A 13,687-nucleotide genomic window follows, 5' to 3' on the forward strand; every position below is an offset into this window, starting at 1 on the left:
GAAGCTTCCCGCTGCCGCCCCTCACCTCACCACACCAGCGGAGCTGTGCAGGAGAGGGCCGCGGCCCTCTGCGTCTGGTTTCTTTTCAGGGTTTCCATGATGTGATAAGAATTTATGCTGTCCCTTCCTGAACTTCTCATCATTGAGTGTATTACAGAATCACAGAATGACCTATGTTGGAAAAGACCTTTGAGATCATCAAGTACAACCTATGACCTAACCTAATACCTCCTCATTAACTAAGCCATGGTACTGAGTGCCCTGTACAGTTGTTTTATAAACACATCCAGGGATGGTGACTCCACCACCTCCCTGGGCAGACAATTCCATTGCCCAATCACTCTTTCAGTGAAGAACTTTTTTCTAATGTCTAACATAAACTTACCCCTGTGCAGCTTAAGACTATGTCCTCTCATTCTGTCAGTGGTTGCCTGGGAGAAGAGACCAACCCTCACTTGACTACAACTACCTTTCAGGTAGTTATACAGAGTGATAAGTTCTCCTCTGAGCCTCCTTTTTTCCAGGTTAAACAACCCCAGCTCCCTCAGCTGTTCTTCATAGGGCTTGTGTTCCAAGCTCCTCACCAGATTCGTTGCCCTCCTCTGGACATGTTCCAAGCATCTCAGCGTCGTTCCTAAACTGAGGCGCCCAGAACTAGACACAACACTCAAGGTGCGGCCTCACCAGTGCCGAGTACAGGGGAAGAATGACCTTCCTGCTCCTGCTGGCCACACTATTCCTGATACAGGCCAGGATGCCATTGGCCTTCTTGGCCAGCTGGGATCACTGCTGGCTCACTTTCAGTCGGGTGTTAATCAGCATCCCCACGTCCCTTTCTGCCTGGATACTGTCCAGACACTCTGTCCCCAGCCTATGGTGCTGCAGGGAGTTGTTGTGGCCAAAGTGCAGGACCCAGCACTTCGACTTGTTAAACTTCATGTTGTTGGGCTTCTCCCATCTATCCAGCCTGTCCAGGTCCCTTTGCAGAGCCCTCCTATCCTCCAACAGATTGACACATGCTCCCAGCTTGGTGTCATGTGCAAATTTACTGATGGTGGATTCAATTCCCTCATCCAGATCATCAGTGAAGATATTAAACAGAGTGAACCTGTCCAAGCTGTGGGCTGCCAGCTTTTCCAGGAGTATTCTGTGGGAGACAGTGTCAAAAGCCTTGCTGAAATCCAGGTAGACAATATCCACAGCCTTTCCCGCATCCACCAGGCAGGTCACCTGGTCATAAAAAGAGATCAGGTTGGTCAAGCACGACCTGCCTCTCCTAAACCCTTGCTGGCTGGGTCTGATCCTCCCGCTATCCTGTAGGTGCTGTATGATTGTCTTAGGTTAGAAATGGGGGTATGTATTCTATTCCTATCTGTTAGAGATGGGGCAGTTATCTTCTGTTAATTGGGCAGTTTACTTTATCTCTTCCACAACCAATCCTCCCCCCAGGAGATATCTTCTGTTAATGGGCCATTGAGTCTTACTGCATGACTGATAAAATTACATCATCCCATTGTGAGATGCTCTGTCCAGGGGGAGGAGCCAAGCATTCCTACCTGGATATAATCAGAGATCTGGAAGATCACAGCCAGCCTTTACCACTGGATTCTCAGAGGAGCAGCCCTTTCCCACTGGATTCCCAGAGGAAGACCAGGCCCATCTACACCACCACCACACCTTCAGAGGAAAACCTACACCCTTCTACAGGATCACTGGTTCAACAGAACCACATCTGTCACTCCAGGAGGACTGCAGCCACCATTTCAATTGGACTACTACCAACACCCTGACCAACAGGGTGTCAGGTTGAGTTCTAACTCTGTCAGTGTTGTTTTGTATTACTGCATATTTTTTTGTTTTTTGTTTTTAATTTTTTTCCCTAATAAAGAACTGTTATTCCTGCTCCCATATCTTTGCCTGAGAGCCCCTTAATTTCAAAATTATAACGATTCAGAGAGAGGGGGTTTTCATTTTCCATTTCAGGGGAGGCTCCTGCCTTCCTTAGGAGACAACTGTCTTTTCAAACCAAGACAGCGATGGCACTCAGGATGATCTGTTCCATAATCTTGCTGGGCACCGAAGTCAGGCTGACTGGCCTGTAGTTACCCAGATCCTCCTTCCAGCTCTTTTTGTGGATGGGCGTCACATTGGCCAGCTTCCAGTCATCTTGAACCTCCCTGGTGAGCCAGGACTAATGGTAAATGATGGAGAGTGGCTTTGCAAGCTCATCTGCCAGCTTCCTCATCACCCTAAGATGAATCCTATCCGGTCCTATAGATTTGTGAACATCTAAGTGGCTCAATAAGTCTCTGACTGCTTCCTCCTGGATAACAGGGGGACTATTCTGCTCCCTGACAATATCTACCAACCCAGGAGGACAGTTGCCATGAGGACAACCTGTCTTTCTGTTGTAAACTGAGCCAAATAACATGTTAAGTATTAGACAGATGCTATGGGAAGGTTGCATTGTTTCTGGTGGTCCATATTCAACTGGTTCTTGTTGACAAAGAAGCAAGAAAAGTACAGTTAGAATTAGGAAAGCATGCGGTTTAGTTGTGGATAATACATATTTCATCCCTCCTGAAAAATGTGGTTATGCTGCTTATGTTGGTTTTCTGTGGAACAGCCTCAATCCTATCCCTATGGATGTTTCCCTGACCTGATAATTTCTTCTCATAACTCCTGTAGCACTTGGTCCAGTGTTGTGTGATCACATGGATCCCATCCCATTAATGATGAGCTGTCTTTAGATCCCTGAAGACAAGTTTCTCTCAAGATTTCTACCTGTTAAAGAACAATTTGAAATAAATTTTGTGTCATGCACTGGCTGCAAATATTTTTCCTTCCTGCTCTCTTCCTCCTAGATATAAACACTGCCTTTGCCATGTATGGGGACCCTGGGGGGCATCCCCTAGGTTAGGGAGGCACAAGAAGCTTCCCTCAAAGCTGTTCAATCCCATTGGCTCCTTCCCTTGTTCCTATGGCCCTTGGCCGCTCCCTCCCTATTCCCTGATTGGCCCTTATCCTTGTACTGCCCTGAGACCAGGTTCAGGTCTGGGGCCCCTCGGCTGAGAGAAACCTGGACCCTCCACATGTGTGTGCCTGGGACCTGAACATCTTACCAGGCGGCTGAATTAAACCTCTATGGATACTAGTCAAAGGCCCTTTTTGCTTCTTTACCCTGGACTTTACTAGCAGCAATTCAGCCATGTGGTGAGCTTTCTTGCCCCTGCTGGGAAAGTCCTCTGGAGGAGATTGTTCCTGTTTGGCTCTCAGTTCTTCATGCTTTCCCATCAGCATCCTGCCAGATACACAATTCCTGCTCATTTCTCTGACATAGTTCAAAGGGTATGTTACTTCTCAAAGGTTTTTATGCCAAATAATTTGTCTGGGGTAATTCACTAGAATCCTACAAGATCCACTGCTTGCTTTCATTGCCGGTTTTTGTGTTTGATATCTGGGTTTTGCTTTTATTCACTTTTTTTTTCTGACCTTCATTTTTCCAACGTTAGTGCATATATTATCACAGTGTTTTTCTATTACTGTTGCTTGGCTTATATACTTAACATTTCTTGAATACATCAGCTCACCCCAACTTAGCATGTTAGACCACCGGAAAGGACCCTCACCACCTACTCGGGTGCCTCAGGGGAACGTGGCACATGGATACATGGCTATCATACACTACATGTATGGTTTTGGTGTTTCATCATTAATTGTACCTATTGTGAAGAGGCAAAAGCAGGGGAAGTTTCCTCTCAACTCTTCACCCAGTTCTTTGGGCCTACCCCACCAGCTTTTGAAGGGGTCAAATATTCTCTAGATGCTAACCATATTGTACAATGGCTGGTGCTGCTGATAGGCCTATTATGTTTAGCATTGAGAGATAAGGTAAGATTGCCTTGTGTAACTACTCTAACATCTACCCCAGAGAGTAGGGATGCTGCCCCACAGCCTGACACTGCCCAACAGCCCACCTCAGAAATAAACTACTTGGATTGGATGGGGGTAATGGACAAGGTACCCCAGACGCTGAGGGAATATACTTCCTCAGCTGGTGAGAAACCCTCTCCCTGCCTCAAAGAGGGAGAGTCTGATGGTGCAGCTGTGGAACTCTCAGACATTGCAACAGTCCAGATTCCAGCTGAACTGCAAGGGCAGACACAGCCAGCAGCAGTTGCCCCTGTGCAGAGGAGGAAGTATAAGGCCAAATCAGTATGCCCAGTTAATGATGATGGGGAACCAGGACCCTCACAACCAGCAGGGGAGCTGAAGCCTGAAATCGTCACCGAGTCCCTGTCACACAACAGTATCTGTAATCTGCACAAAGACATTGTGCGATGGGGGCGTGAGGCTTATTGACCTGGTTACTTCAGGTTTGGGACCTTATCGGTCCAGGCATGCAACTGGATAGTGTCAAAGCAAGGAATTTGAGGTCACTGACCCAGGATGCAGGTATTGATCTGGTGTTCATGGGGGAGCCAGGGCCCCTTTCTCTCTTGGAGTGGCTTTTAACAAATGTAAGAGTGGTTTGTTTACAGAGACAGAATGCAAGAGTACCATCATAGAATTCCCTGGAAGATCATTGAGGAAGGGATCCAACACCTGAGAGAAGTGACAGTACTAGAGGTACTCTTTGGAAGGGATGGACAGCATGATAATGAACCTGACAAGGTCAAGTGCACAGGGCAATTGTTGCAGAACCTGGCAAACCTAGGGCCATCTCAATACACAACCTTCATTACAACGATTAATGCCGATAACAACTGAGAGACAGTGGGTTCTGTAGCAAAAAAGCTCAGGAATTATGAGAGTATAGTCAGTGGCCTGATGCATGCTCATGTCTCTGCTGTGGTTAAGAGCCTCCAAGAGGAGATTAGGGAGGTGATGGAGGAAGTTAGGAGGAACAGCTCCCATGTGGCACCAGTGCAAGTCACAGGTCCCACATTAGAGCCCAATGCCCCCCAGCTAGGGAGAGGGGGTACATCCCACGAGCTGACTTGTGGTTCTTGCTGTGTGACTGTGAGGAAGATATGAGAAGGTGGGATGGAAAACCACCTCCTGTCCTGGCAGCATGGGTGCATCAGCTCAAGGAGGAAAACACTAACTGAGGGAGTTCTGCCAAAGTGAAGGTAGCCTCAGGCTCCCATGACTGAACTGCTAGGTGTAACAGGAGGGAGGATGATCTGTTGGATGTCATTGAAGGAACCTCTAGAATGTATGCCCAAGGAGGGAATGAAAACCAGTGCTAGAGGGGCCCTGCCTCTTGCCAAATAGTGGCATGGGGGAATGTGGTTTTTTGGACTGTGTGGATCCAATGGCCTGGCACATCAGAGTTACGGAAATGAGAAGCTTTGGTAAATACTGGTATGCAGTGTACCCTAATGCAATCGGGACATATGGGGGCAGAACCCATTTCTATTGCTGGGGTGACAGGGGGATCGAAACAGTTGACCCTGTTGGAAATTGAGGTGAGCTTGATGGGGAAGGAGTAGCAGAAACAGCCTATTGTGTGTGGTCCAGAGACCCCATGTATTCTGGGAATATATTTCCTCTGGAGCAGGTGTTTCAAAGACCCAAAGGGACTCAGGTGGGCTTTTGGGATAGCTGCCGTGGAGTCAGAGGGTATTAGGAAATTGAACAACTTGTCTGGACTGTCAGAGAATCCTTCTGCAGTTGGACTCCTGAAGGTGGAAGAACAGCGAGAACCGATTGCCACCTCAACAGTGCACCGCCAGCTGTATCAGACAAATTGGGATGATGTAATCCCCATCTACAAGATGATCTGTGAGCTGTAGAGCTAAGGGGTCCTCAGCAAGGCCTACTCACCCTTCAACAGTTCCATTCAGCCTGTGCACAATTCTGATGGGGAATGGAGATTGACTGTAGACTATCATGGCTTCAAGGAAGCAACTCCACCACTGAGCACTGCTGTGCTGGACATGCTGGAACTCCTCAAAGGAGCTGGAGTCCAAGGCAGCAAAGTAGTACGCCACTATTGACATTGCTAATGGGTTTTTCTCCATTCCTTTGGTAGCAGAAGGCAGGCCTCAGTTTGCCTCCACTTGGAGGGACCTGCATTATACTTGGAACTGACTGCCCCTGAGGTGGAAACACAGTCCCACCATTTGTCATGGACTGATCCAGACTGCACTGGAAAAGGGTGAGGCTCTGGAACATCTGCAATACATCGATGACAACATTGTGTGGGGGAACATGGCAATGGAAGTATATAAGAAAGGAGAGAGGATCATCCAGATTCTGCTGGAAGCCAGCTTTGCCATCAATAAGAGTAAAGTCAAGAGACCTGATCCAGTTCCTGGGAGTGAAGTGGCAAGACGGACGATGTCAGATACCCACTGAGGTCATCAATAAGATCACAGCAATGTCTCCACTGACCAGCAAGAAGGAAACGCAAGCTTTTGTAGGTGCCATAGGTTCCTGGAGCCTTTGGCAGAAAGTGCTTGGGGAGACTCGAGGTTGTCCCCTTGGATTCTAGAGCTGAAGTTACAGAGGGTCCAAAGCGAGCAACACCCCAATAGAGAAGGAATTCTTGGCAGCCTATGAAGGAGTCCAAGCCGCCTCAGAGGTGATTGACACAGAAGCACAACTCCTCCTGGCACCTCGACTACCAGTGCTGGGGTGGATGCTCAGAGGAAAGGTTCCCTTTACCCGCCATGCCACCAATGCCACATGGAGCAAATGGATTGCCCTCATCACACAACACACCCATATTTGAAACCAAATTGCCCTGGGATTTTGGAAATAATCACTAATTGGCATGAAGGTGAAAGCTTTTGTTTTACTGATGAATAGGAGCAGAAACAAGCAACACATGCTGAGCAAGCTCCAGCATACAACCAACTGCCAGCAGAAGAAACATGCTAGAGTCTTTTCACTGATGGTTTCTGTTGCATCATAGGAATGAACCAGAAGTGGAAAGCATCCGTATGGAGCCCCACATGACAGATTACAGAAGCTACTGAAAGACAACATGGATCGAGCCAACTTGCTGAACTCAACACCATCTAGTTGGCCCTTGACATTGCTGAAAGACAGAAGTAGCCAAAGCTATACCTTTACACCAATTCATGGATGGTAGCCAATGCTCTGTGGGGGTGGCTGGAAAGGTGGAAAAAGGCCAACTGGCAGCATAGAGGAAGACCAGTTTGGGCTGCTGAAGAGTGAAAAGACATTTCCACTCAGATAGAGAAGCTACCTGTGAAAGTCCATCATGTAGATGCCCATGTACCCAAGATTCGGGGTAATGAGGAGCACCAAAACAAGGAACGGGTAGATCAGGCTGCAAAAATAAAGGTGTCACAGATAGATTTGGACTGGCAACACAAGGGAGAGTTGTTCCTAGCTCAATGGGCCCATGATGCCTCAAGCCATCGGGGCAGAGATGCCACCTATAAGTGGGCACAAGACCGAGGGGTGGATTTAACCATGGACAGTATCTCCCAGGTTATCTGCAACTGTGAGACGTTCTGCGATTAAGCAGGCCAAGAGGGTGAAGCCCCTGCTGTATGGTGGGCCGTGGTCCAAATATAGGTATGGAGAGGCCTGGCAGATTGATAATATCACACTGCCTCAAACCTGCCAAGGCAAGAGTTACGAGCTCACAATGGTGGAAGCCACCACTGGATGGTTGGAGACCTACCCCGTGCTTCATGCTACTGCCCAGAACACCATCCTGGGCCTCGAAAAGCAGGTCCTTTGAAGTCACGGTACCCCTGAGAGGATTGAGTCAGACAATGGGACTCATTTCAAGAACAGCCTTATAAACACCTGGGCTAGAGAACATGGTATTGAACATTGACATCACACCAGTGATGCCATTTGGGTTTTGCCTTTTTCTTTTACATGTTCTCTGTATTCTTTGCACATCTATTTGTAGATCTGTAGTGATGTAAGGGTCTCCTTGAGCCAGGTCTTATAAGCTCTTGAAGATTCATATCACACCCGAGATAGCTCAGACACCTCAGATGGCATAAAATCAGCAGGATGGCTTCTGTGGCAGTGTTGGAAACAGAAAAGTTTTAATAAAAGGCAAAATACCAACGCTCTTTACAGAGAAAAAGCGAGCCAGGGCAAGAGGCTCTTGCTCCTGGTAAAACACCTCACAAAAGCGATTTGTTTCTTTGTTCTCTTCTTTTTCTAGTAAATTGCTTAGGCGGGACTTTTTGGCTTCTGTCCAATTGGCTATCCTTAAGTTTGAGATGAAGTGCCCAAGGTCCTATAAGGTGTCTTTTCACCTAATTGAGGAGAGAAACTTCTGCACTTTTTTCCTTTTTTAGGAGACAAAGGATAGTTTTTTCACTCCGTCAACAGGGGGCACATTCCTATCCTGTAGCCTACACTAGTGCCAAGGGGGAGACTGTAGAGAAGGGGCTTGACCTGGAGGAAAATTTCATCACCACCTGTCATCCTAATTGGTGCTTTTTATCAGTTATGCTAATTTCCTAAAACCTGTAAAAATGTACTCACCCCTAGGGGGTGGGCTTTTGTGGTCATCTTTCCATAACTGCTCCTGAAGGGCTGCAAGTAAAGATCCACTCTTTTATTACCTCCTTACTAAAATTATTTCGAGTTTTATTTCCAGGTTGAGAAAAAGGCAACATCAGCTTCTGGTAAAGTTGAAGGGTGCAACAGAATGCTAAAAACCACCTTGAAGGCACTGGGCTAGGGGACTTTCAAAAACTGGGAGCTGCATTTAGCAAAGGCCACCTGGTTAGTTAACACCAGAGGCTCCACTAACTGAGCTGGACCTGCCCAATCTGAACCCTTGTGAACAACAGATGGGGATAAGGTTCCAGTGGTACACACAAAAGGTATGTTATGAAAGACTGTTTGGATTAATTCTGCCTTGAGCAAAGACAAACCCCTCCATGGGGTTGTCTTTGCTCAGGGACCAGGTTGTGCAGGAAAACACGACTTTTGTAAGACTAACCAATATGATTAAGCAGAAGCCGTTTATTATGCACTTATTTATAGATTCTAAAACTACTGCACACGCTAGTCACGCATTTCTTCATTGGTGTCTCTATCTCGTCCACGCATTCTGCACTCACTCCTCAGAGTATGTGATTGGTTGGTTACAATCCAGGTGGTTCACTGCCCTCAGTTATCTAGTTCTTGCGGCCTTGGTATTCTGTTTCTCAGCCTCTTCTTTCTTAATTCAGGAAAGTTTATGGCTTAGTAACCTTGATGAATTCCAGAGGGTGCTGATAAGAATAACTAGAAGCAGCCTGGCTGGTCCACACTCTGGCCTAAACCTCACAAATACATTGCCACAATTCCCCCTTCTTCTTCTTGCACCAGCCAGACCCTTTTTACTGTATTTTCTACCAAGCGGGTCATCAATTTCATTATGCATGGAATAACACAAAGCAATATAATAATGACTACTAGTAATAACAAAGCTCCCTTTACGATATCTTTCAACCATCCAGTTATTCCCCATCCCTCAAACCACTCATCCAAACCCCAGTCATTCACAGTCAATTTCTTCATGTTATCTTGTAGTTGTTTGAGTTTTCTGTGAATGGATGCAGAATGGTTTGAGAGGTTCATACAACACATCCCTTCAAACTCCTCTCACCCATGCCCATGTGCTCACAACAAAAAATCTGTAGCAGGTCTATTTTGCAGTGTGCCATGTCTAATACTATCTATGTCAGTGAGCATCTGATTTAAAATAGCTGAAGTTATGTTTAATTGTTTGACTGTCCAGCATCCCAACTTATTAAGCGCAGGCAAAGCCCCTGAGCAGCCAACACCTGGTGTAAGGAAAGATGCTATTATTCGTGCTGGAGTGCCCCAAAACTCTATACGATTGTCACAATCAGGTCTTAAGCTTGTGATTGCTCTTTTAGGTCTCTTGCTATGTCCCGCTCTCCAAATAGTCTTATTCAGCATTTCGCCCATGCTAGGGGCAAACATGGTTAGTTTTCCTAGGTAACAAAGACCACCAAATGGATTACTTGGAATTGCAGGCCATGCTCTATCCCCACAGATTAAAAAGACACCTGGTGGAAGCTTTCTTACCATTGCATTTTCAGCAGCACTTCCAGGATAAGTCCAATTGTGGCAATATTTAGTCACGTTCTTATATCACGGAGAATCGGGGTTAGGGATGGCACTATTATTTTTAGGACGTGTGACTAGGACATTGCTCATATTAGTTGATTTTGGGTTTTAAAAGTAATTAAAAAACAAGAAGTAATTCCCAGGTATCGATCCTATCATGTCTAGTTCTTGAGGCTCTAGTCTGCTTTCATTCAATGACTGTGTTATCATACCTGCTTGGAGCCCTCGCTGTTTGGCCTAATCCCCTGTTGCGGTGCGGCTGTTTTTCTGTTCACTGTTGTATTTTGCACAAGTTTAATATTTAAGTTATGTTTTAATGTCAGTTCTATATTAAGTTGATACACTCCATGTTTCCCCCTGTCTTTGTTATTATAACGGTTCTGCCTAGGGCTCCCTTCCTGCCTTTCCCCCTCACAGTTATCTGTCAATCCCCAGGTGTCTAGGCAACTCCCGCCACCCTTGTATCAGTTTTTATGTCAATCTGTTATCCCCTCCTCTGTTGTCATAGTTTCTCCCAAACCCCTCCTATGTTTCCCTAGTAACTGCTATGTCTGTCACTTTCTGCCCACACCTCTTCCCTAGAACCTTCTACTCAGAGCAGAAAGTGATTGAACCAGAAGTTGTTTCCCCTCCCCAACTAGTCCCCTGTTCGTTGTTGCATTATATCAATCATTTCTTTCTGTATGTTCATTTGCCCGGGGGTGGGTTGCTCCTCCCTTTTGGGACCCTTTAAAACCTTGTGTAGTCCCTGCCCTCTTCGGGCAGTTCCTTGCAGCTTTCCTTCCCTTCTGAATAAACCCTACCCCTGCTGCGGAGACCTGCCTGCCTCCTTGCCTTTCTTCGTGCCCGTGCTTCGCTGCTGCGTTTGTCTTGCCTGTCTACCAAGGTGCTGCATTCCCTGCCACGCTGCGAGGGAGAGCGCCTTAGACAGCCATACGCCCCGCCTGCCTCCTGTTCGGAGCCAGGGCTGAGCGGCCACGTGGCTGTCACACCTAGGCTGCTGAGGTGCCTTTCTGTGGGCTAGTCGGGCTCAGACTTTCACGCACTGCCACAATCCCCAACCTTTTGCATATGTCCGATTTTGTACCACCTCTGGTTATGTTACACCTGCAATTCTCCACATTTGATGTATTTGCTCCCACATATGGTTTTCCTCCAATTCCTATCCATTTTGTAAAGCCAGTAAAGTTACTTATTGGGATACCAATTAAACGTGCAAAAGGATCTCCTAGCATACCTAAGGACAAACAAAAGGAATCCACTCCAGTAGCATTGGCCCAAGTAAGCCACATATTCTGTTGATGCCGTCCTGGAGGGTTAATTTCTTCCGCACTACAGATGCTGCCACATATCACAAGTAACAGAGGGAGACTCCTAAAAACCCACATATCTAATTTAAGACTATTCTTCATCCTTATCATTGGCCAAAAAACCTTCCCCTATGAAATCAGGGACAAAATCCAAACTGATGGAGCCTCTTGCTCTTTACACCCTTCTCCTATTCTGTCTTCTCTGTTTCTTCTCTTCCCACCTCCACTTCGTTTGTTCCCACTGATCCAGTCTAACTCCCCAAGTCCCAGGGATAAATATTCCTTCCCCACATTCAATAGCCTTGATCTTATTGTCTCTCTCCTTCTGCTTGAGCTTTCGGTGTTTGTTATGAAAGCATTGAATAGCCTGTCTCAATGTCTCTCGATTCTCAAATAAGTTCAGCACTTCCCAACAGTTTTCAGAGGAGTTAACCTTTGTTCCTGTCGCTAGGGATAATACCACCGAGGTATTAAATTCTTGGGAGTGCCGATGTCTGCACTCTAAATACCTCTGGGAGCTTCCTCCATTGTACTGACACCACCTATCTAATCCACATCCCACACATTCTAATCTCACCCAAGGATAGCAAAAATGTTCACAGTTCTGAGGGCAATTGATGTTTTCAAGTCGCACTGGTTGCTGGTGGTTCACTACTATTACCTACTAACCGCAGATGATTCATAACATAAACTGCTTTCAGCACTCTGTCCTGTGGGCTCAGCCCATCCTCCCCCATTTTTTGTTTATCAAGCAGTCCTTTCAGGACTTGATGTGTCCTTTCGATGATTTATTGACCTGTGGAGTTACCTGGAATACATGTGCTATGCTTCACTTCCCAACAAGCTAAGAAATCTTGGGTCCATCAGGCAAAATATCCTGACCCATTGTCCGTCTTGATTTCCTGAGGCAAGACCACTATGGCAAAGCAGCCTCACCAGTGTCAAATGACAAAATGAGATCCTTCGCTTGTCATAGGAGTGGCCCAAACCATGTCAGAAAAGGTGTCTATGGTTACATGAATGTGTTTCAAGCGACCAAAAGAGGCGTAGCTAGTCACATCAGTTTGCCATAACTGCAAGGGCCCCAGGCTGCTAGGGTTAACTCCAGAACCCAATTTGCCAGTCATGCCCCGGCATTGTGGGCAGGTTGTGACAATTCCCTGAGCATCCTGCAGTGATATGCTGAATTGTTTGTGTAAAACTTTTGCACTTTGGTTAAAAAAAAAAGACTTGTGAGCCCTTCTGGCCTGGCCAAACTTATTGATGTTAGGAGAAGCAGAGGCCCAAAGCGGTGCCACCAATTGATCAGCCTTTTCATTTCCTAAGGCCAAGCCTCCTGTCAATCCAGAGTGACTCCATATATGGGTAATAAAATAATCCTGTTTGCAAGAATTAAGTAACTGCCATAGTTGCAAAAAGAGTTGCTACAACCACCTGTTTTGAATTTCCTTCAGTAATGCTTGCTCCATGCGCTTGACAACACCTACTACATAAAGAGAATTAGAAACAATATCAACGGGATCATTTGGCCATTTTTCAAACACTGATAACAGCACGTAACTCAAGAACCTGTAAAGAATCTCCTGGTCCCTCAAGGATTTCACTGAGCCATTTGTCTTTGTACTGCCAAGTAAGACTGGCTTTAGAAGTCTTTTGACTGGCATCAATAAAAACTGTGAGTCCTTCTACAGGTTGCCTTGATAGCCAAGGTAGTTCTTCCACCTGTTGATGCAAAGGAAAAAGTTTATGAGGGGGAAAATGAGTGCTAATGAGACCTGTAAAGTTCAACAATGCCCATTGCGAGGTATCTAAATTCTGTAATGACCATTGCAAATAGTCCTTTGTTAATGGGAGAAGAATATTTTGGGAATTGGAAAATCATGCCTGGATAATTATTCTCTAAGCTCACTTTAAAAGTAGGTTCAGCTGTCATATTAATAAGGTCAGATTGCCAATCCAAAGCGACTCAAATCTAGTTTTGATGCAGAAAACATCTGTGTTGGTGTCAAATTTCCCATCCAGGTAGAGCTAGGGCCTGGCCACAGCCCAAGCTCTAATTGATGGATGTCACTTAATACACTTTAAAACAAAGTGCTTACTAATAGCAGTTATAAGTAAAGACCTTAGGGTTAAAGACTAATTAAACCACCTAGTAATTGCATCCCTCTGAAGTTTCCTTCAGGATGGAGATGCTTCGAACACAGCAAACCTCTTCTTCAAAGATCTGAAAGTGATCACAGACAGGATTATGAGTCTGTATCTGGACACTGAAAGTGTGAAGGTGA

At 46.0% G+C, this 13,687-nt stretch overlaps 1 protein-coding gene across 1 annotated transcript in view; it reads right to left on the reverse strand.

The window, feature by feature from the left end:
- LOC102041598 (sorting nexin-18-like) overlaps positions 1–6,005 on the reverse strand; it is a gene marked incomplete at its 3' end in the record, with an annotated part of 8,224 nt that extends 2,219 nt beyond the window's left edge. Inside the window, 3 exon segments of the mRNA XM_014311541.2 lie at positions 1,159–1,230; positions 2,027–2,177; positions 5,830–6,005. Of these exon segments, the coding sequence (XP_014167016.2) occupies positions 1,159–1,230; positions 2,027–2,177; positions 5,830–6,005 (399 nt within the window).
- Positions 6,006–13,687: the final 7,682 nt, after the last annotated feature.

Source organism: Geospiza fortis, unplaced genomic scaffold, assembly GCF_000277835.1.
Source record: "Geospiza fortis unplaced genomic scaffold, GeoFor_1.0 scaffold505, whole genome shotgun sequence".
Taxonomy (NCBI): Eukaryota; Metazoa; Chordata; class Aves; order Passeriformes; family Thraupidae; genus Geospiza; species Geospiza fortis.